At 34.6% G+C, this 24,095-nt stretch overlaps 1 protein-coding gene across 2 annotated transcripts in view; it reads left to right on the top strand.

Annotated features, from left to right (window-relative positions):
- Nucleotides 1-24,095, top strand: part of LOC128982831 (regulator of nonsense transcripts 2-like) — a 46,951-nt gene that overhangs the window by 11,935 nt on the left and 10,921 nt on the right. Inside the window, exons 5-18 of one of the 2 annotated variants that reach the window (XM_054401858.1) lie at nt 1,776-1,971; nt 2,749-2,894; nt 4,952-5,135; nt 7,706-7,756; nt 8,535-8,719; nt 9,717-9,807; nt 12,519-12,678; nt 17,251-17,398; nt 17,945-18,163; nt 18,822-19,030; nt 19,836-19,959; nt 20,851-21,009; nt 21,442-21,621; nt 22,995-23,201. In XM_054401858.1, the coding sequence (XP_054257833.1) occupies nt 1,776-1,971; nt 2,749-2,894; nt 4,952-5,135; nt 7,706-7,756; nt 8,535-8,719; nt 9,717-9,807; nt 12,519-12,678; nt 17,251-17,398; nt 17,945-18,163; nt 18,822-19,030; nt 19,836-19,959; nt 20,851-21,009; nt 21,442-21,621; nt 22,995-23,201 (2,259 nt within the window). The remainder of the gene's footprint in view (nt 1-1,775; nt 1,972-2,748; nt 2,895-4,951; nt 5,136-7,705; nt 7,757-8,534; nt 8,720-9,716; nt 9,808-12,518; nt 12,679-17,250; nt 17,399-17,944; nt 18,164-18,821; nt 19,031-19,835; nt 19,960-20,850; nt 21,010-21,441; nt 21,622-22,994; nt 23,202-24,095) is intronic. The other variant, XM_054401859.1, reaches the window with a different exon arrangement.

The raw sequence follows: 24,095 nt of genomic DNA, 5'->3' as shown, positions 1-24,095 counted from the left end.
AGTCTAAGGCTCAGAGCTCTAGAAGCGCTCAGGAAATCCTGCAGACGCTCAGTTGGAGCTATATCATTCCAGCCTTTGTTAAAGTGTTTTGGAGAATTTTGCCTAACTTTAGGCTCCACTCTGTAGGGCAGGCGAGTATTCTATCTTAGCCAATGTGATATAATACTCGTATTAAGCTTTAAAATAGTAAACTAAAGGCTCTAGTTAAATAAATAAAACTACACGATCGAATGAACAAAATATAGTGTAAAAATCCCTACAGAGAAAGTAATATACAAACGAAGAATTTGGCGTGATGTGGTTAAAATAAATTCAATACCAATATTCATAATTAATTGTTCAAATCTAAACACTCCCTAGACTTGGTTCTATCACCTGACAAATACTGGGTTTGGAACTCAGAAACAAGTCTCGGGGTATCAAAACGGTGAAATAACGGGAATCAATCTAAACGGTGAAATAAAACGATAAATTTAATAAACAAACGGGGACTGTTATAATTTTGAACGAATTAAAATAAACGAAGCCAACTTACGGCCACCGCTAGTCACTGGCAGGCGGGAACTGGCGGGTATGAAACAAGTCAGCAAAGTCGTATGTTATAAATTTAGGATTTAGAATAGAATAAAAATTAGATATCTAAAGTTGAATTTGGAAATGTGGATGCGTATTATAAATGAAAACTAACGTAAACGTGATTAACTATCAGCTAACCTTCGGAATATTGGAGATCGACGTGTAAGTGTAAGTAGTCTTGTAACTGCGATGTTACTTCGTTGAGGGCGTGCGAACGAATAATTCTGTCTTCTAGTAAAATCCCTCATTCCAGTCCGGTCGAGGCTTACACGCTCTGGTGGTGAGTTTAAGGACTAGCCAACAGCTGATCGGACATTTTATGTTAGGCTAGTCTTCGTCTGCCGTCTGTCAACAAACACCAGTTTGGCGTTAAATACTCGTAAAATCTGTCGGTTTAACTTTATTTGGTGAAATGGAGTGCTATTACTCATAAATATGTCGTTTGAGTGTGTGTATGTACACTGTGATTAAAAATAGGCCTACGTTCTTTGGCCCATAGCCCAAGCTATGGCCAACACATAGGCCTAGGTGTAGGCTATTGTGGATGAAAACTGGTAAGTTATGGTGTTTGTTGAATAGCAGTACGTTTTAACCCCCCTAAAATTTTGGTACCTCACAATGCAATGCATGCTTACTGTGCCTATGTTGTTTCAATCGTGGGAAATGAGTTTTTAAATATGCTGCTTTTTGCCTCTATCTTTTACTAGGTATTTCAAACGTTTACCCACTTTAGTCGGCACCACCGTCCTGCATGCATTACTATTACAAGATAGGAGGTGCACTAACGGTCTGAAATACAACGGGTATTTATAAGTTTGGCCGTTGACAAAGATAGTTATTACTGTGTGCACCATCAGATTATGTCTCTTCATTTCTGCTTTAGTATTGTACTGCCATGAGAGATTAGTATGGATTTAGTTTAGGAAATAGAATCCATAGGATTTAGCCATAAGAGATTGCATGCACTTATTCGTCAGTATTGGGCGTTAAAAAACTTCATCTTGAAAGATCTAATCATCCATTTATTTTACCATCCAGGTACTGGTCTGGTCCCAGTTTATCGAGATGATTGGAATTCTAGTCTAGATTGTTAGGTAAAAACTTCAGTTTATATTTTCATAAGATTTTTCACACTTTTATACACTTTGTGCTACTTTAAAAAGAATGATACTACGTAAATTATCAATGTGATTTTGCAGATTGCAAATCCTAGTAAGCTGCGAGTGGACCTCAGATTTTATGGGGATTTGATCACTTCAGGGATATTCCAGTACAAGGAGGCTCTAACACTACTTGGAAATGTACTTACGTTTCTCTCAACATCAGATAGAGAAGAGCACAATAACATAAGCATCATTCTTAGCTTCTGCAAACATTGTGGAGAAGATTATGCAGGTAAGTTCCAAATACAGAAATCTTGATAAGTTTAAAACTACTGTAGACCCTCTGATGACACACTCTGGATCAAACCCTGTTCAGATTGACCACCTCTGTCCTGGAAAATACTGTCAGTTTATCCAACCTGAATTTGGAAACTGGTTTGTTTAAGTCTACCTTTTTGAAGTCTAGACACTTCAGTTCCTATCTTTAACACTATAATAAAATAGAATTGTGCCCTTAAAGGTCTAGTTTTGTCATGAAACACACGGGAAAACTATAAGGAAACATACTACAAACACTTGCCATGGTTGCCGTGACATCATCATGGTCTCCTTTGATCATGGTGAAATTGTGAACATCACCGGCTTTTGTGAAGATATCATCATTGTCTCCTGCAATCGCAGAAAAATTGAACATTTTTGATCATTAAATTTCTGCAGAAAAGCTTGGCTTGAGTTTATTGTAAATTAGTACTCGGTCACTGAAGGTTTTAGGCTAGGTTCGACTCTGCTCAAAAATCGAGCAGCTTGACATATGCTTCTTTCATCATGACATATGATCTTTCACAAACACAACTTCACTCAAAGTGAGGCAACTGTACTGCTCAGTACAAACACATATGAAAACTGCTATAAATATAATATTATAATATCAGTTTCTCAGACTACAGGGTGACGGGATGGCCCAGACTAGTGCAGGCAGAATCACAGAGATTTGACTGTACTTTTATGCCTTAGCTTTTTAAATATTTATTAATTTTGTAAGAATGGCTAACTTGGATCTTATTTTCAGGTCTTGTACCAAGAACTATGCGAGTTCTGTCAGATAAACACAATATTCCGATCCCTAGAAGCTCCATGCTCCCTCCTGAGAAGCAGAAGAATGTTCGGTCACTAGTCAAAGACTACTACAGTTCACTTTGTAAACATCTTCTAAAGGTAGGAAAGTTTGTCTTGGGAAGTTAATAGTTGAGTTACTTTCAATGGTAAGCGTGCAATTCAAAAACAGTTAATTGTGCTCAATTCTTATTTTAAATGATGTGAAACCCTGTTCTAGTCTTACTTTGTGTTTCACATGGATCTTAGATTTGTGTATGCAAGTAGAATTAATTGTTGATTGTCTGCAAACCTGGGATTTGAACCAACTATATACTTTGCAGGTTGCTAATGCAGTTTAACTTCAACGTAAGTCAAATGCTTCTGCTCTGACTTACGTTTTATATAGTGTTGATATAGCTATTTTGTCTTCTTTTAAAACAATCTGTAAAGGAATTTTATATTTCCATTTCCTCGCCCAGTAACTTTAAAAAATAACATTGCGTCTCATGTTTACTGTTATTCCAATAGATAAATTAGTTGATTTAATATAACAAACCTTGATTGAAAGAAGCGGTATGCGAGTACCCAAGCTGTAGAATATTTTTGAGTTGAGCAGTACATGAGCACTGTGGGTTCAGTGTTAACCCCTTCCTTACAATTTGTACATTATCACAGAATAAAAGCATGATAGTTAAAATACAAGCTATTTTATAACTCTTAACTGTCAAACGACCTAAAAACACCCTGAAATAAAGTTATTAAAACTAAGAAGAGAAGTATACATTTCTTGGTTTGAATACTGCAAAAAAAATACTTGAATGAAATGAGAACGAATGAAATGAGAACGAATGAAATGAGAACGAATGAAATGAGAAACGAGGGCAGCTTCCTTGATTTTAGGAATAAATTATAAAAGCATATTTTAAAGGTTAGGATGTGGAGACTAGCGTTTATTGGTGCAGTAGAACCTCGATTAACCGGGGGCTGATCAACTAGGTGGTGGATTAACTGTGGTCAATACATGCCTCTAAACATAACCTCATTATTCAAGAAAAGTAACAAGAAAATTAAATTTTTTTTTTTAGTCTAATCTGTTGAAATGCATTGTATATTCTACTATTTCTGGCCATTATTTATATGTAGTTGACTCCCACATCATTGTTTTTAAAACATCACACTTCATTTTCGAAAAAAATGGAAGCATAACAAAGAAATATCAGTCCACCACTTCAAGGTCAAGCTATGCACTTGTTCTGACAGTCGTCTGCTCCTTACACATCTATCGTGTGCTATTTTACAACAGTTTTGTTGACAACATAATGCTTGTGATTGGGTGAAGACAACTTAAGTAGTCTTGGTTGGTTGATTGATTAGTAACCATGGCAACTTTATGAATGTGTGGACAAAGAGAAACCCAAGAAAAATAGAAGGACAAAAAGGAAGAGTAACTTGTTTTTATGGCATTATTATATTTATCTTATTTTTACTAATGTTGTTATTATCTTTAAGTGCCAGTATTATGATTTTATACTTTTTTAATGAGTTATCTAATGTTTTATCAACATTAATATTATTAATGTAATATTACTATGACTAGCAGCAGCTTAGTAAACTTTCTATTGGTCAGTTCTTTGCGTAATTTATTGCTGTACAGTATTAGACAATTTTTGTTTGTTTGAACAAGTTACGATTTTTAACTTTACAGTTTTTATTACTGAACCAAGGTTAATGACTTACCATTATATGATTGTGTCATACTAATTATATTTTGATGATGTAAAATGTAATATATAATCACAATTAATGTCCATTTATACAGTACCTATTAGGCGGTTTTTATGGGTTTGTAATATATGTTTATGTCATGTTGGATTAACCGTGATTTTTAGTTATCCGTGGTCTCCCTCCCCCCATTACCCTGGATAATCGAGGTTCTACTGTAATCTTAAACATAACATCACACACAACCTAAACTGGAATGTAACATCCCTTAGCATTTTTGTCTGTAGATTTTTTAGGGGACATGTTTAATCTATGCTATCTGTTGCATTAGACTATTAGGTAATCTGATTTTCCATTTACATGAGAACAGTTAAGTTAAGTCAGCTGAAATTTGTAAAATATTTTTGTATTTTAACCTTTGGTATGACGGTATGACAAAAACTTTCAATTTCCAGGAACATGGTGAGTTGCAAGCTTTTGAACGACAAAACCGAAGAATTCTGCAGACTAAAGGAGAGCTTAGTTCTGAGAGGAAGGAGCGAGGAGAGGCCCTTGCTGCTTCGTTCCAGAAACTTCACAACGGGACTGTCAACTTCGCTGAGATTCTTGATGAAGATGTTCCAGAATTACCTGAAGAAAGTGAGTAAAATCAGAATTAACATTTTAAATCGCTAAGATATACAATACATTTTGTGATAAACTCAAAGCTCGATTCATTAAAATTGTAAAAAAACCTCATTTTGTTTACCTAAGATATATTTTATTATACTTTAAAGGTATCTTTAGCAGTCTGATTTTGTTGTTGTTTGTTAGGTTTGATTTTAAAGTTAAAACTACTGCGAGCCAGGTTATAAGTACATATTATAGCATCCATGTGTGGGTTTAGTCTTGTAACTTCTGTAGAATACAACTGTAATCATATGACCTTGACATTGATAGCGAAGCATTGGATTTCGGCGATCAATAACATAATTTCTTATTTATATTTGCAAACGCCATTATAATTTTTATGGAAACGGTCTAAACCCTGGTCCAGTCCACATCCAACATCCAACATCCTGGAAAAAAAACAAAGTTTGGTCCTGGATCCAACATCGACATTTAATCATTCTTTGATACCCCAATGACAAATGAAGAATCCGTCTCCTTGGAATCGTTCCAGTGGACTTCAGATTCGAAAGCAAAACTACCGAGACAATTTGTCTCAACCTATAACTTGAATTTTTGATCAATCCACTATAGCCATGATATCTCTATTGTTGTCAATCTCTGTACCTACCTGATTTATTACATTATAAGTTATTCGTTATAAATGTTGTAAAAAGGACAAGACAAAAATCCTCTTCTTGGTAAATGATTGGGCTTATATATTCCAATTAGTGATGGGTTAGTTGCTGATTTCATCAATTCGGTTTTTGGTTGTGTCAATCAAAAGATTAAATATGATTAGGCTATCCATAAAAACATATTTTAAGTTATAAATATGACTACAGATTAGTTAAAAGTTAAATAACTTAAGAAACCATCAACAGTTTGACAGTAAGCAGAGACCAGTGGCGAATTGAATGGACAAGACAAAATACTGTACTGTAGAGTCAGAGGTGGAAATTTACTTACTAGCCATCTTAAAACTAATTCCAAGATAAAATCCTTAAAGGTTTGCGATTGTATAGTTACCCTAAGAAAGTCATAAACGAATAAAGTGGCAAACTATTCAAAGTGATAAAACTTTTACGAGATCAACTACTGGACTGATGGTTTTAACAAATACTTGAAACTACTCAACCAACCGAACCTACCTTGAGTATTCAAACTGACCTTGAGTACTCTGCAGAATTGTTATTGTCTTGTTGAATTTTTAATGGAGTTCCTAGTAATAAATTACGAAAGTTGTAAACAAACATCCGATAGACAGTTCTTGTTCTCCTAACCAACAACCGAAGCACGGTAGAATTGTTGCACAGCAACTGATAAATCTAAAACCAACTTGTTATGTCAATTCTAGGTTTTCGGTCTATTTGGCAAATAGCAGACAAACAACCGACCCATCCCTAATTTTAATGTTCCTGTTTCTGTAAAAGCTAGCAGACGATAAGTTTTAACTTCAAAATCAATCCTACGAGGGTAGTTTTTTAAATAGGGGCCGTTTCGCGTATAGCTCTGCAGTTCCTGTGTACGCCTTGCAATGAGGCTCCTTGCCACTTACTGGCATCATTTGTGATCAGAATAACACCATTTGCAGCTCGACACCATTTGCAGCTCTGTAGCTGATGTGTACGCTTCGCCGTATCTTTTTAAAACTTTTTAAATTATTGAATCTCCCGCCGCACGCGAGATAAGGTCAGTGATACCTTTTTTGATTAAAAGAAACGTATATAATGCCAACACTCATCGCTAGATGACTGAAGGTTATAGCCCTAACGCAATGAGTGAGGGTTAAGTGCCACAATGGTTTGTGGAGTGTAAATATGGCTGTGGGGACCTTTTTCCTTTAGTGGTCTTCTGTGAGAAGTCTAGGTACCCACAAAAAAATCCTTCCTAAATGAACATTTGCAATGCCATTTGTAAACTCCCTAGCCCATTTCTGCACTTTCCCTTCTATAATTGCACTACGGTCATAAACTTCAGTCATCTGCCAACTAATGGCTTCTGCCCATGTGTTTCTTGTGGTTAAAAACGCATCACTGACCTTTTTCTCACCCGCGGTTGAAGATTCAATAGTTCAAAAAACACACAGCGAAATGTACACATCAACTACAGAGCTGCAAATGGTGTAATTTTGTTCACCAAGGATGCCAGTAAGAGGTGAGAACTGATGCTGTGGATACACAATCTACAGAGCTATACACAAACACGGCCCTTACTTGAAACACTACCCTTGTACAATAAATCAGATTACCAAGGAAATATGGTATGAAAAAAGCTTGGTTATTTTCTACAAGTGAAACTTGTTTGTATCCAATATGTCAATGTACCAGAATAGATTATGACAATGCTTAATTAACAATTGTAGCCTAGTTTAGTGTTATCTAATCTTCAATTTTCAAGCAGGTATTTAATAAAATCTCAAATATATGGTTATATATTTTTAATTACGGTAGTGCTGTTAAAATATTAATTCTAGTTCTTCTGTTAATAATTTTACAACTAATTCATGTATAATCTTGAAGTTCTTAATAGATTTTATAATCATAACTATTGTAATACAGGTCTTGCATCAAGGACCAACACTTATACTGAAAACTTTGGCAATTTTAGAGGTATCGTCCGTCTGTTTGCTAAAACCATGCCTATTTTTTGTGGATTTTGTCACTTTGCATGTTGTAACAAAACATATGCTACCAAAAAAAAAGCTCTGTGGTTGTTTGCATTTCTTTTTAATTTCATGTTTGGAATATTTTTTGTTGTTTAACCAGATTTTTTATGTTTATTTTGTTTTGATTTTATGGTAGTGAGTAACACCCCTTGATTTTTTTATTCGCCAAAAAATACTTATGTGACAGATGGCATCTTTCATTTAAATATGTACAATGAAACAGTGGTTGTCTATATATTATTATCAGCAACCTATGTACAGGGTTTAATACACAGAATAAGTTAGAACCCTCTGGTAATATATTTACCTACTGACCCACCAGTCTATAATCCGAGGTCAACTGTATGACTAGGTAATTTATAGATTGTATTTATGACTGTATTTGTATGTGTGTTTTTCATGAATCCTTTAGCAAATAAAAAACTGTTTCTTGTTTAGGTTACTTAACTTGAAATTTTGCTCAAAAGTTTATTAGTTTAGTAAAATAGTTACTCAGTTATGTTTGTATATGGTTCCAGCAGTGGTTTCAAAATTGTGTAAATTTAATAATTAATGTCAAATCTTTTTGAAACTGTTGAAGTCAGCCACACAATTTTTTTACACATACCAAATAGTAAAAGGCCATCAAAATGATTTTTTTCAAAATGAATTGCAGATTGACAAATTTTAAATACTTATACAAAAATCATTGCTGAAATTTTGAAATAATTCTGTTTTTTTAGAGCTTAGTAAAGCAGAAGCAGAAATGTTCAGTATTGGAGGTATAACAGACTCAGACGATCCTTCATGCGCCATATGTCTTTGGGAAGATGAAGAAACACAGCGATTCTATACAGAGTTTCCCAACCTCAAAGATTACTTGCCAAACTACAAAGTTGTCAAATCAGATAAAGCCTCTTCTGCTACGGTATAGTACTCTTTCCTACGTTATTCAATTATTTTTAACTTTCTCACTTAATATAGGCTCCTGATTATCCATAAGTAGATGCCGTCGTTTACTTTGCCGACTATTGATGAGTCATTGATTACAACAAGCGAGTTGATAAATTAAATTTCATTTGTGTTTTACCTTTATTATTACTAGATCTATACATAGTCTTTCAAATATTATTTGTTTTGTAAATAGACGTGTGTGAAACAAAGTTGAAAGGTATTTAAACTGCATTTAAAATGTTTTCATTTTTACCTAAATGTATATTTAAGCTTGAACAACTTAACTATAAATTTAAAGTCAATGATAGTTTCTTCTCGGCCATTTTAGGTTAGAATTACGATCATGCATTACTCAGCCACTCATTATCGTTGATACTCGGGAGTCTACGGTACACAGGATACTCATTTGCTTTGCACTTTGTAAATCTTCATACTTCTTCACAAATGTGATGTCTCATTTACTTGTTTATTTGTCATACTTGTTCAGAATATATAAAAAAAATATAAAAATACCGTACTAAGTGAGATAAGAGAAATAATATGCATGCATATATGCTCTCTATCTGTTCAGTTTATATCTAAAAATAATAAAAGATAAAGAATCCTCATAAAAAACAAACATTTTAATTGCCTGAGACTTGGCCCATACATTCCACACACACATTTTACCGTAACAAATTCACAAAGCCTCACTTACCTACACAAACACAAATCAAATCTTACACTCACCAGTCACCACTCACTCAGATCAAACATTTCACCGCCACTACCTTCACCGTACTCACCTTGCAATGGTTCACAACTAGGTCCAGCTGACCTGGCTATGACTAAAGAACCAGCTGGTCTTAGCCAGTAAGAATGATAAAATAAGAAGACTTTTACCTGGAATACATATTTTAAATAAAAAGTACGTTCCGTTTAGAAATATATAAAATGTACTAACGATTATAATAATTTCTTGTATATTTTAGATGACGGAAGAGAAACTCGATGAAGATCTCAAAGAAGAAGAATTGGAAGATGACAAGAAAGAAGAAGAAGTGGTGGCTGAAACTATTGAAGGTACAGCTAAACGTAGCAAAGTGGTATTTCATCAAGTCTTATTTTCATGGATGCAAATAACTATAGTTCAGCTAGCCAGACGTATCACTTAAGAGATAAGGAGACTTTTAACTCATAACTCATAGGAGGTGCACATACGCATAAATACCATGAATAAGAATAAGAATAATAAATATTTATTTCCATTGATCTTTATAAAAGAAATAGGACACGTCATTTGTTATACATAGTTACAAGGTGATTCAGTGTTTACAGTACAATATATCTAAATTTAAATGGCCACTTGCATGAAAATAAAAGCTTCAACTTGCTCTTCAAAATCTAAAATTTATTTCACAACTTCAAAAATCATCAATTTTGTAAAAGGGATTTTTAACAATCCAGTCATACAGCTTATTTTTAAAAATACTGTAAGAAACTAACTTTGCTTCTTCAGGCAGCTTATTAAAAAACATTATACAATTTAATTTATGTGAATGTTTGGTTTTTGCCAATCTGTGCTGCAATATATCTATTTTATCTTTTATCCCTACCTCTGGCATAGTGGTTGTGTACGTCTTTTCGGAAAGAGAATTGATCTAACTTTGACTTTGTATATATTAGAATTTGTAACCAAAATATAAAGATTTTCCATGGTTGGTATCCTGAAATTAATGAAAAGAGGTTTATAGTGTTTAGCTGAGTATTCTCCAGCAATGCTTCGAATCGCCTTTTTTTGGAGTAAAAGGATGACATTAATATGTGGAGAGTGGCCCCACAAAATAAGACCATATAGTATGTGTGATTGAAAGAGTTCAAAATATGCCAATCTTAAATATTCTTGACTAACAAAATCCTTAAGTTTCCACAGCAAGCACCTCACTCTTGAAATGTTGTTACAAACAGATTGTATGTGTGCAAACTGATTCAAATTTCTGAAAACCAATCATATGCTCTCAGTTCAGCCTCTTGACTAATTTAGTGCAGGGTTGTTAAATTAGAATGGTTAGCAAGTAAAGTTGTATCATAATCAAATCAAATATGTCTTTATTCATAATATGTTCAATGTACATCCGCATATATAACAGATTGTGTATTTATATTTATAGGGAGATCATTAATGTAGACGTTAAAGAAAAAGGGCCCTAGTACAGAGCCCTGAGGAACACCGGTTTGAACTTTTTCAGTTTTAGAACATGGAGTTGGTGGTAAGTCAGTATTGGATGGTAAACGTTATTTTCTTTATACCAACCACAATGTTCTGGATGCTGCAACTATCGGTAGAATCTCACACATAGCATACAAATGCAGATCCCAGGAGTTAATTGTGTCGGCTTCTATCAAAATTCGTACAGTCATAATAATTCGCTGATATTCCAACCACTGTTGACTAGTTCTCGAGGAGGATTGCAAAGGATTTGTCTTTATCTCCAGAGCAGTGTCAATTAAAGATAACACATAACTTTGCTCAATGTCCTTTTTTGTTTTTTGACCGGTCATAATACCCTCGAGTATGTCACAAAGTTTTCTGGACAAATTCTTGGAAAGTTCCATGTTCATTGGGAGGAAAAACCTCTGACACTATTAGGGTATTGAGGGCTGCATCTACAATCATACGTCCTCTCTTCGCCCTAGAAACAGCTTTTCCAGTCATCAATAAAAAATAAATACTCCTGATCCATTCATGAGAGTGCCAATTGCACCCAATACATTTCATCAGCCTATGGAATGTTCCAAGCATTAAAGTAATGTCTTGAAGCTCGTTTTCAGTATTCATGATTTGAGAAGCTTTCCATAATAAAGGCTGATCAAAAGTAACTACACATGGAAAACTATGGTTGTATGCTAATTTGTTAAAGTATGTTAGTGTAGAAAAGATACAACTCATGTCTCCCGCTGCCATATCAATTTTAGGATGAAATAAAATTGAAGATTTCCCTGGGTGTGTAATATCAGATTTTATTCAATTATATTTCAAGAACCCCTCGAGGGAGGGGAAACCCTATGTGAGTTACCTCGTTTGACACCTAGAAGCATCGGTCCACCCGATTTTGAATGCATTATCTGCATAGCTCCAGACCAACTCAACTTTGTCCAAGTTTTTGATGACAATATCACCAACATTATCCCTTTTCACAGTAGGGTAGATCGTGTTTTTGGAGCAATTGCCCCAATCACACCATGAAAGGTAGCCTATTCTTATCGTCAAAAATACAAATATTGTGATCCTCATTGCCTGCTGCTAGGAAAGGGGTTGTGTCTTCAGCAACATTAAAAGAAGTGCAAGCACCTGAAACCGCTGTTTTTTTTTAATATCTAGATACTTCAGCGTATGATGAACAAAATCCAAGATTGTGTAGACCGTCAATAAGGCCCCTTGATCTATAAATGATGAAGCTGAACAGACTGACCAATTTGTAAATGACATAGTAATGCTCTAGGGTGGATAGATTGCATGATGGTGGATAGATTGCTCTATTTTATCTTAAAAATAAAAATAAAATACTATCTCATCCTCTTATTCCCTTATTCCCTAGATGATTTTATAAATTTATTTAGTAAGGGGTTTTATGTATGGATTTATAAAAGAAAGTAATGTAGCATTAAGGTAATTTTTGCTAAGGTAGTACCTAAGGGTCTATCATAAACAAGTCATATATGTGTATATGTGAAAATCAGAACTTTGTAAACATGAAGAATAAACATTTCATTTAATTACGTTTTATTTACAGAGATTGAAGAGTCAGATAACAATAGTGCCAACAATAAAATATTGTTGGATGGATTTTTGAACCTGCTTTCAAATTGTGTCAATCGGGAAATGATTGACAATGCTGCGATTGAGTTTCTCATGTACCACAACACCAAACATCATCGCAAGAAACTGGTCAAGTAAGTAAAAGTAAATATTTAGTAATAATTTAAGAGGTTTCGATACAAACATACATTGATTCTTGATACTGTTTTCTATATTAATTGCATCACAATTAAAGCCTTTATAACATGTGTTGATGTGAAACCAAACAACAAACAAACAAACTGCTTAGTTCATAATAGGGATAACAACTGCATAGTAAAACCTTGTAAGCAATAACAAATTAGTTGGCTATAAAATATTGAAATCAAACATGTTGTATAACTCACGTTCAACAGACAATTTATGTTTTTTAAATGGGTGCTATAGTTTACACAGTTGTATATTGAATGAACTATTTCTAGTTTATAAAGCAATAAATTCCATCCCACAAAGACCAGCCCAACAGCTCTCTGAAGGTATTACAGACTCCAGACATCTTCCTAACGTCAACCATAGACTATCCAACACAAGTATACTTCTCACTCCATTGTAAAATCTCAAGTTTGGTTTTCATGTCTAGTTCATGTTGGTGACACTGGGCACTAGTGTTGACAGAATTTTTTTTCTATTTTTTAGGACGAGTTATTTTTTATTACAATTTTTTTTTATTGGATAAAAGATGTTTTTAATAGCTGAAATAACAAGGAACAAATTATAAACAAAAACATGATCCTAGTGGCACCGGACGAAACTATCAAAAAAAGTGTCAAGCATACTGTGCACAAGTTTTTATCAACTTTGTTCTTGATATTATATTGTAAATGTCTTGTGTTTCTATAAAGCCGTGTTTACACTGGAGTTAGGAACACGTGTTTACAATAATGTTTCTAAAAAACCAAGAAACACAACTTTTAGAATATAAGAATTTTGATGTCGGAAACAGTTTTTCAGTGTTTACAATAGAAATTTGTTTTCCCACCAGTTGTCGGTAAAGATCAAAGGGTGTTCCAAACATAAGAAACATTTGTTTTGGAACAAAATGTTTCTATATGTTTTTCCTACAGTTACCTAACAATGTACATGTTCTCTCACTGATTTGAGAAAGCAAAGTGGCCAATTCGCTCATCAGTGAGACAATGTTAACCCTTTTAAGGCCGACGGCCGTAATAGGCACCCGCGGGTAAAACGGCGTTCACGGCCGGCGGCCGTAATAGCCCCCCGCGGGCAAAGTCACGTTCGCGGCCGACGGCCGTAATAGGCACCCGCCTCTTTCTTTCCATTCACTGGCTGCTTAATTTTTCCAAACGCCACAAACCTTGGTATTGTTGTGTAGGGGGATTTCCAGGCTACATGAATAACAGCAATGATTGCCGTTTTCGTAATTTTTTTTTATTTCTGTGCATTCTGCTAGCGAAATCAGCTTGCTTACTACGTACCGTGGTCTTCCGTCGTGAGTGAGGTATTGTTTACATTTCGTTGTGCGTTTTGGTAATGTTTATTGTTGATTGTACCTTTAACAAGATTGTTGTTTGTACATTTTAACATAAATTATGAGTAAAAGACATCGTGAAAAGTCACCCACAAGTGAAGGTACTCTAATACAGAACGTTATTACAAGTGGTGTTACTTTTATTGATGATGGTGACTTGTGTCCTACTGTTGAAAATGAACTGAGAGAAAATGATTCTGGTGAGGAGGATAGTGATTTTGACATAGCCGATGATACGGATGAGGACCCCGATTTCATTCCAGAGGATCATGAGGTAGAAGAAGAGGAGGGCGAAGATATTGATGATCCAGGGCCATCAACTTCCTCAGGTAGGCCTAGGCCTAGGGGTAGACCGCGATCATCTAACCTAGGTAATGATCAAAATAGTGGTGGTGGAAGTTTTGAAACTAGGCCTAGGCCTAGAGGTAGGCAAAGGCGTGTGGTAAATGATGACAAGGATGTCTACAATGTTCAATGGCCTATATTTGAGTCAGACGCCAATGCAGGGTGGAAAATCGTTTCGGAAGAAAATGATCTAGGTAATGTCACAGAGCAAGGATTTTATGAAGAACCAGGACCTAGACATTGCCCTGCTAACAATGCTAGGCCTATTGATTATTTCTACCTTTTTTTTACTGAGACATTACTGACAACCTTTGTTACTATGACAAACTTGTATGCTGCTAGGTACTTGGAGAAATTCCCAAATTCTTCCATAAAGTGGTCACCAGTTACATTGGCTGAAATCAAGGCTTTTATAGCAGTCATACTGAACATGGGCCTAAACAAAAGGCCTACAATTGACTGTTATTGGAGAACCAAAAGTAAAAGCCAATCCTTACCCTGGTTTAGAGAGATGTTCAGTCGTAACCGCTTCGAAATTATTTTACGATTCTTCCATATAACCGATTCAAGTGTCCTCCCTAAGCCAGGAGAACCAAATTATGACCCATGCTCTAGATTCTCCCTGTTAGTAGAACATGCCAATAGAGTTTTCCGACGTTATTATGTACCACATCGAGAATTGTCCATAGACGAGAGTTTGATTGGTACAAAAAGCCACACAATGATGACACAGTATTTGCCCAACAAACATCATCATAGGTGGGGAATCAAATTATGGATGATGTGTGATTCTGTCAGTAACTATTGTTTGGGCTTTTTCTGTTATAAAGGGAAAAAAGAAAATGAACTGAATGAAAACAAGCAAGAAGGTTTGGCCCATAAAGTTGTAGTTAAATTACTAGAAGTGGGAAACTACCTAAATAAGGGATACCACATTTTCGTTGACAATTTTTTTTTGTCCATACCATTAGCTAGGTTTCTGTTCTCAAAAGAAACATATATTACTGGGACCATAAGGAGGAACAGGCAGGAAATCCCATACATAATTAAAGAGAAATTAAAAGTTGGTCAGCAGTGCTACGTAAGAAATGAAAATGAAAATATCCTTATGCTCAGTTACCGAGAAAAGAAGACCCAGAAAAACCCGGTTCTTTTGCTGTCAACTAAGTTTAAGGCAAAAACAGTGGAGAAAACAAAGAAAAGGCAGAATGATTTTATTACTAATAAAAAGCCAGAGGTCATAGATAAATACAATATGTTTATGGGTGGTATTGACACTTCGGACCAGATGGTGTACTGCTATCTAGATGAACGCAGAACTCTGAAGTACTGGCGTAAAGTAACATTTAACATCATGGCTCGAATGGTTTTGAACACTTATATATTGTATAAAGAGAATAATTCTGGTAAGATCCTGAATAGATACGATTATACAGCTGACATTATTGATCAATTAGCTGAGGAGTGGTTTGAAACTCGACAAGTTGTTGCGCCTGTGGGAGGAGGTGGAGATGGAATCGACCATTTACCTGGTAGGTTAGAGAAAAACTGTACAGTGTGTAGCCCTATCAGTACAGCAAATGGTGGACCAAGGAAAAGATCCAGATATTGTTGCAAAAGGGGTATCCATCCCCTATGTTTTGGACAACATCGCTGTAAATAAGCCTGTCGGCGTTGAAGATGTATATAATTTTTGTGTGTGTATATAAGTTAGGTTAGGTTGATTAACTCTTATTTTTTGTTTTTATTATGTGTAGCTGTAATTTATTTTGACTGAAATTATGGAACTACAAGTGATATGGAAGTGTTAGGGCATTCGCTTGCATTTCGCATTTTGGATGAAAATCAGTGTGGTGTCACCGTTCATATGATACGCCATAACTCAACTTCAAATAAAGGTAGGCACTTCAAAATTTGTAATTTTACTAATAATTAACTATAGTTTATATATATGTATGGTTACAAGTGATATATGAAGGTAGAATATTTTTAAGTGAAGGCCAAACATAAAATTTATAAAAAAAAATTAAAAAAAATATTATTTTTGAAATTTTTTTTTTATTTGTAGAATTTGTGGGTAATTTGTATATTTACTGAAAGCCTATTCGATTTCCAACAAGTAAAAAAAAATTATTGGTTTATGATAAAAAATAAAGCTGTTATGAATTTTTAACCAAAACTATGCTCGCCAGCTGGAAAATCACCTGGCCTTTCTGGGACAAACCACAATAAAACAGCTGGCCTTTGAGGGATGGGCGCCGTTTTGGTGCTTGGCCTTAAAAGGGTTAACATTGTCTCACTCTAATTACTTTGTCTCACTCCAGATTTGCAACGTGAAGGCACGAAATAGTGAGCGCGTAACATGCAGGCAACGTCGTATGCGCGCGAAATACGTTGGCAGCACTGGCTGTTAATCAGCTGGTCAGTTGTTGTACTGTTGTATTTGTCACTTCACATTTAATGTTATATTAAAAGTTCACTTCTGAGTAAAAATAGGTTATGTTTCTTCACCAATTTATTTGTTTAATGGTAACTGTAGGAAAAGTATAATGTGCAACTCGAGTTCAAAGTACAATTGCCTCACTCGAGAAACCATTCCTCACTCGCCTACGGCTCGTGAGTAAGGATTTCTCTCGAGTGAGTCAATTGCTCACTTTTCTCACTAGTTGCACAAATAACTATTCTGTACTTCTACGATCTTTAAAACACTTCCCTGCTACCCCTCCAAACATTTTGTTCCAAACTTTGGTGTAAACACGGCTTAAAACATCCACGCTGATGGGTTGATATGTCAAGCATTCTGTTCATAAGCTTGTTATCAACTTTGTTTCAGAACTTTGTTTGGAGTACCAAGGACCAGGCTAGATTTGCTTCCGTTCTATGCAAGATTGGTAGCCATTCTCAACCCATTGTTGCCTGATATTGCCACGGATCTCTGTCTCCTACTGAAGCACGATTTCAAATATCACGTGAGGAAGAAGGTGAGTTTTCATGTTGGTTCTTAAGTTGTATAGTTTGAATTTGGGTAGTTGCAACTACATCTCTTCAATTTTCGCATTTCCTCTTGAGGAAGAAACTTTAAAAGTCATTATAGTAATGTGTAGAATCAAGCCAGTCAGTTGTCTTATTAGGGTATGAGGACTCTAGAAATGAACATTGTACAGAACCAATTGAAGCTCAGTTGACAAGTTCAACAGCTGTAATCCAAGTTTAAGTGTAATCCTTAAAACCAGTTAAACTTTACTTCTCAGCTAGGAAATATTTCTTGATTCAAATCAGGAGTTCGGAACAAGACTTATTCTTGTAAGGGCAGCACGTTCAATTATAAATCATACAGTTTTGCGTTCAAATGACCATTTTTCTGCAGCTGTGGAAAATCTATTACACTAGCAGTTTAATTTAGGGATTAAACTAAATAGAACTGGGTATTTGTATATAGCTCGCAAAGAGGTATTTAAAAAGAATTTTTATTTGACACTATCCAAAACTGTACTAACACTATATAACTACTTTATTTCTGCGTACAGGACCAGATAAACATTGAGTCAAAGCTGAAGGTGATCCGTTTTATCGCAGAACTGGTAAAGTTTGAGCTATACTCCAAAATTGAGGGACTTTACTGCCTTAAAATTCTACTGCACGATTTCTCTCATCACCACATTGAAATGGCATGCACAATGCTGGAAACTTGCGGCAGATTCTTCTTTAGAAGTCCAGACACTCATCAGAGGACCAAGGTCTACTTGGTAAGTATGAATTGATGAGAGTTGTGCTAACAAATATCATTGTCCTTTATACTCAAAACTGAATATAAATAGCAATAATCTTAACTACTTGGCTATTTCCTACTTTTGAAGAAGTAAAGTAACTTACTTAATACATTCATCAGCAGTTTACCCTTCATGGTTGTAGTCTTCAAAAGAGTATCTATACACTGCAATTGCAAATAGTAGGAATGAAAATAAAATAGTTGTTTACTGTATTTAAATGGATTTGGAAAAAACTAATTGTTTTTTTTTTTACTTTTATGCTATTGGGTGTTCAAATGATTGTGTAGTTTCTGGTGCTTGCCCTCTTCATTCCTATGGCTACATTGGATGTAGTAATTTTACATATTCCCATATCCATGATATCTTATTTTCTTATTCTATGGTCTCCCAAAATGATTGTTGATAATCAACAAGCTTTTTTGTCAAATTCTTTGAATTAGAGATTCAGTTTGAAAGTAATTAAAATTCTATGAGATTAATTTTTTGAGTATAATGCACTCGGCTTAGGAATACATTAAAGGACAGGGAAAGGAATGCATCATCAGCTTTAATATTAAGTTCATAACTCTAAGTTGTAAAGTTCATTAACACTTGAGCACCCCTATTTTAAACTCTTTATTTTCATAACTTTCAGGAGCAAATGATGAGGATGAAGTCAGGGAAAGCGTTGGATTCGAGATATGTAACAATGATAGAGAATGCTTACTATTTTGTGAATCCGCCCGAAAGTCCAGCATCAAAAGTAAAAGAACGTCCTGTAATGCATGAGTTTATACGACATATTCTATACCAGGATTTGACAAAACACACTGAGTCCAGCAAGGTTCTTGACTCAATGAGAAGGTGAGTCATTAATTATTCTGTGAGTGGCTGGGTAGCTTTAGTCATATTGTCAAGTTTTACTTAGTTTATTATTGTTCATTAGTTGGACTTTACCTACTCTTCAATTGTTTAAACATTGAACAATCCTGTTCAAATCCTGTTTGAACATCTCCTGTGTTTTAGCAGATGAGAAATTCTTGGGGCCAACTCTCCTTAAATTTCTTAATGTACCAAATTTTATGTTCCATTATCCCTGCAGTGACTTAAGCAAATATTCTATACTATTGAAAGAATAAATGGTATCTTTCTATCTTGGTAAATATTTGGACCAATTCCGCTGAAATGTTGCAAAAGTATATGAACAACCAACTATAGATTAAAAACAATGTGGCTGCCACTTAATTTTTATGTTTATGAGTACAATTCAATTCTTCTATGCTTGACACATTCCAAACTCAGACTTTTGATGCCCATCTGAACGGGAAAATTCAAGGTAAAAAAAAAGGCCACTGATCTCTCCTTTAAAACCCTTGGTGATAGGGTGGCTCAGTTGGTAGCGCCATGTACTATGGCCCGAAGCAGCAATATATTGGGTTCGGATTCTGTTACCGATTAGCTCTAGTTCTAAGCTGTTGATAGCACACAAAAAGTTCACAATATAAATAACTTTTTTTATTTACAGTGTATTATTGGATATTTTTCTCCAAGGAGATTTCTTCAGAAGAAAATTAAGTTAGTTATGTATCCGTTCCTCCTTCCTAATTTTATTCTCAAGGCAAGTTTTTTCCCTGTAAAAATCTATTTATGCTCTATAATTAATTTTCAGACTGAATTGGAGAGACCCACAAATATCTGCTTATGCCATTAAATGTCTGACACAAGCGTGGAATGTTCCTTATCCCAATATCAAAGACTTGGCCAACCTCCTAGCTGGCCTTGTTGAATACCAGGTGAGTTGTGAAATCAATGTACCATTGCCAAACGTAAAAAGCCAACACATTGATACACTTACAAACAAGCGCCTTTTATATTGGATAATGGTTCAACGGGGATCAGATTTATTGGTACTAGTATTGTTATGTTTTACAATCGTATTGACCCTATTTATATGCATTATGTGTACCACTTAAATAAATAGAAATATTTTGAGTTTTTACTAAGCTATTGGCATTTTAAGTTGAATAAACACTTTTAAGGGAAGTGGTCCAAACTCATCAAACATAAAGAAGATCCACACTACTGGACCTTAGATTAAGTTATTGAGGATTGAAAAAAGTCACAGTACCTGACTCAATGTATCAAACTGTAATTCCTAATATGTTGCAGTTAAATATCGATAAACTGACACATGATAGTATGACACGCTCGGTAATCCGTAGGTGTAATGAATGAGTTTGTATCCATACTGTTATTGTATTGGCCGATATACTGGTATTTAATTTGTGTTGAGACAGGAGTCTCACGTCTTTCCAATCTGGTTCTGGGGACCTTACAATTAACAGGGGTTATTAGGTGGAATAAGTAAATTGCTGTGCTTTGTTTAGTTATTTGTCAACTGAACTGAAGTTCCTGACTTGTTAGCATTTCGCTATGTGATGCAGATGGGCAGAATGTAATTTTTTTTAGGTTATTGTGAACAACATTCAGGCTATGAGAAACAGCTGTTAGCAGTTAGCAGTTAGCAGTTAGTAATCTAAATCAAATAGGTTTTTGTAATGATAACAATTGTTGTTGTCAAAATAATGCCTAAATTGATTATTATTACTGCCAACATTTCAGTACTACATAGTAAACCTTCCCTAGTCCCACATTATTGAGCCAACCATGTATTTCTTCTACAGGAGTTTGTGGCAGCCCATGTTGTTGATGGGGTGCTAGAAGACATAAGAATAGGAATAGAAGTGAATACCAAAAATCTAAACCAGCGACGAGTGGCAATGGTGAAATACTTGGGTGAACTGTACAACTATCGAATGGTCGAAAGCAATGACATTTTCAAGGTAACTATAGTTTTAGATTAGAAAGTACAACTAAAATAGTAAACGTGTTTAAAGCCATGGAATATTTAAGTTTAACTCGTATAAATTATGATGTAATATCACTCTCATTGTTTTCATTGCAGTAATCAAAATTATTGAATTGTTTTTATTTGCAAGATATCCCAAATACAGAGACAACAAAAACCTATCCCTTTTTTATAGGTGGACACGCAGCTTCGTAAGAACCTAAACCACAGTTACCAAATGGATTTAATCGCAGGCCTCCTACATCGTGATGCCACACTAGACCAGTCGAGCCTCATTCATAACTGAACCAATTAAATTATTATAATTTTAGGCTATTTAATAGTTGAAAACATAATCAATGTTTTAGACTGAATGCAAATTTTTAATCATATGACTTATAACACACTGTATTGTTTTGTTGGAAAGGTCCTTTATTCTTTGATCGCCTTTGGGGTTTCCTTTGACTACGACAGAGTTTCACCAATAGATCCGCCAGATCAATTGTTTCGCATTCGCCTAGTCTGCACACTCCTTGAAACCTGTGGACAGTATTTCAGCCACGGACCCAGCAAAACAAAGTTGGACTACTTCTTTGTTTTCTTTCAGGTAAATTACACTTTACGTTAGGCAAGAAATAAAGCGGTTAGCGATTTTTTTTTAAATTTGTATTCAAACTGTCAAAATTATGTCGGGAAATAATAATATGAGGTGTAATATTTTTATTTATTAATTATTCATACAATTAACTAAATAATAATTTAATATATGATATAATAAGATTTTGTGTTCAGTTTACTTTTGCTGTAAAATGTAATGTAAAAAAAAAGAAAATGAAAACTGATCAATTGAATCCGGAACACAACTGAATTAAAAAGCAAAAAAATTACAAAAGATAAATATGTACATTTACTTAGACTTAAATAGTTCTTTATTGATGTGTTATCAAATGCTATTAAAATTGCTTTTATGATTGAAATTTATGAGATCTAATAAAAAATCTGTTAATATAATAAAACAATGAGCTATACTTAATTTATAGTTCTTAAAAGATAAACGTTACTTTTAAGATAAATTAAATAGGTAGTTAAATGTTAAATAAATATTTCATCATAAGTTACGTATCATACAAGATAGTAAACTATTTTATACAATGAGATTACAGTTATTGTACAAATATCACCCATACAACGTTCTAAAATGTTTTTTATTATCAGATTTAAAATTTTGTGTGTTTATTGAAGATCCACAAGTTACAACAATGTAATTGTCAGTTTATGCAGATTACAATGGTATACACTATACAATATATGTTACTAATTTGTTTTGACGATCAGGGACTGTTTTATCAAAGCGCAGCACCAAACCCCGCTTTATCCCCTTGCATTGCTTGGGCTGAGTTTCGGCGACTTGTGTGACGTCACCCCGCGGCTTGACTCTGGCCTGTAGTGTAGTGGGGTCTTGGCTTGACAATTTCTTTCTTGTAGAACTCAAAAATATTTTAAAATACCATTACGGTATTATATCCTATGTAAAATAATCCATGTGCCCCAGTATACCATCTTATGCCACTGTCTCATTATATAAAATCTTATTTTATGTTGAATATTTAGTTTACTGGCCTTTGTAAAAGTTAAAATCTACATACTACAACATATTTCTAAAATCAAGTTTTTTTTTACTTTTTCCTCCATGGATTAGATACAATCATATTTTAAGTTGCATTTTTGATTTTGCCATCCTTGTAAACATTGAATTTGATATACTACACCCTATATCTAAAGGTAAGTTCCTCCTGCTTAATGCATTCCTACCAACCAAGAGTTCAGTTTTCCCTACAAAAAACTACTTACAACCTGTAAAAACTGTAAGATTTATTCTGTTTTTATGGTATGATAGAATTAGAATTAGATTAGAACTCTGCCTCATTTTAAAATGTATAATATTCCCAGGTGACTAATTTAAATCTGTTTCTGTTTCAGCATTACTTCTGGTTCAAACACTCAGACTCAGTTTGGACGGATGATAATCCATTCCCAACAAACATCAATCACATGTTCAGGGACTGTCTTACTAGTCTCAGGCCTACTATCAAGCTGTCAGAAAGTTACCAGGAGGCTGAAGAAAGTGCTCGTCAACTTACAGAGAAAATGAGGTCCAAATGGGATCCACTCATCAACTTCCAGCATGTAAGAATGCTGTGTTATTGATAATTTTAACAGGCTTCGTTTTTTTTTTAACAGAAATTAAATAAAAATATGTCTAATAACACTTAAAATATATATTTACACATATACTGTTGACTCCAAGATAGTAAATACATGTAATAGATGGTAAGGTGTCCCTCTTATCCGGACACCTTTTAACCGGACATCGGTTTAACTGGACTACACGCGGTAGAAATGACATCTCTTTAACTGGAAAACTTTTATCAGCACATAGGTTTAACCGGACTAGATCAGCAGGAAGTTAGCGGTACTGAAACAACTGTTCTTGTGGGAAAGATTTGAGACCAGTGATTACGTGTCTAAATACAATGCTCTCCTATATTGAAGTCGAATATCACAGTAAATGGTCCGTTTATACGAGTTTTAGGGACGTCGGCTTAACCGGAAAACCCGTTATCCGGACTGGCCTCGGTCCCGAGGAGTCCGGATAAGAGGGAGTCTACTGTAGTTATCGATTTCAATTTGAAACTGCATTCAACATCAGACTCAATAGGCAAATGACAGACATATTTTAATTTTCTTTCTGTAAATTTAATAACATTTTTTGTCTACTGTATTTTATCATTGACCACTCTTGCTAAAATGCATTAACATGGTGCTTGACAATAAAGACCACATAGTTACTGCATCATGTGGCAACAGTTTGTTCTTCTGGGGACTTGAGCTGTAAACCTGATAACTGTCTTTTGGAGGGCAAAGATTTTTTTCCTTGGCTAGGTTATCCCATACCATTATTCTTATTCCATTGTATATTATTGAAGAAAATATGTATGATAAATCATCAAATTGTTGTAGCGTCTCAAATCAAGCACTACGTTTGCTGATTATATATACATATAACAGTCAAAAAGTTCC

This window comes from Macrosteles quadrilineatus, unplaced genomic scaffold (genome assembly GCF_028750875.1).
Source record: "Macrosteles quadrilineatus isolate MER2022 unplaced genomic scaffold, UCM_ALF_1.0 Scaffold_1__1_contigs__length_201487025, whole genome shotgun sequence".
Taxonomy (NCBI): domain Eukaryota; kingdom Metazoa; phylum Arthropoda; class Insecta; order Hemiptera; family Cicadellidae; genus Macrosteles; species Macrosteles quadrilineatus.
The sequence above is the reverse complement of the archived record's forward strand: the minus strand, read 5'-3'. Positions and strand labels throughout refer to the sequence as shown.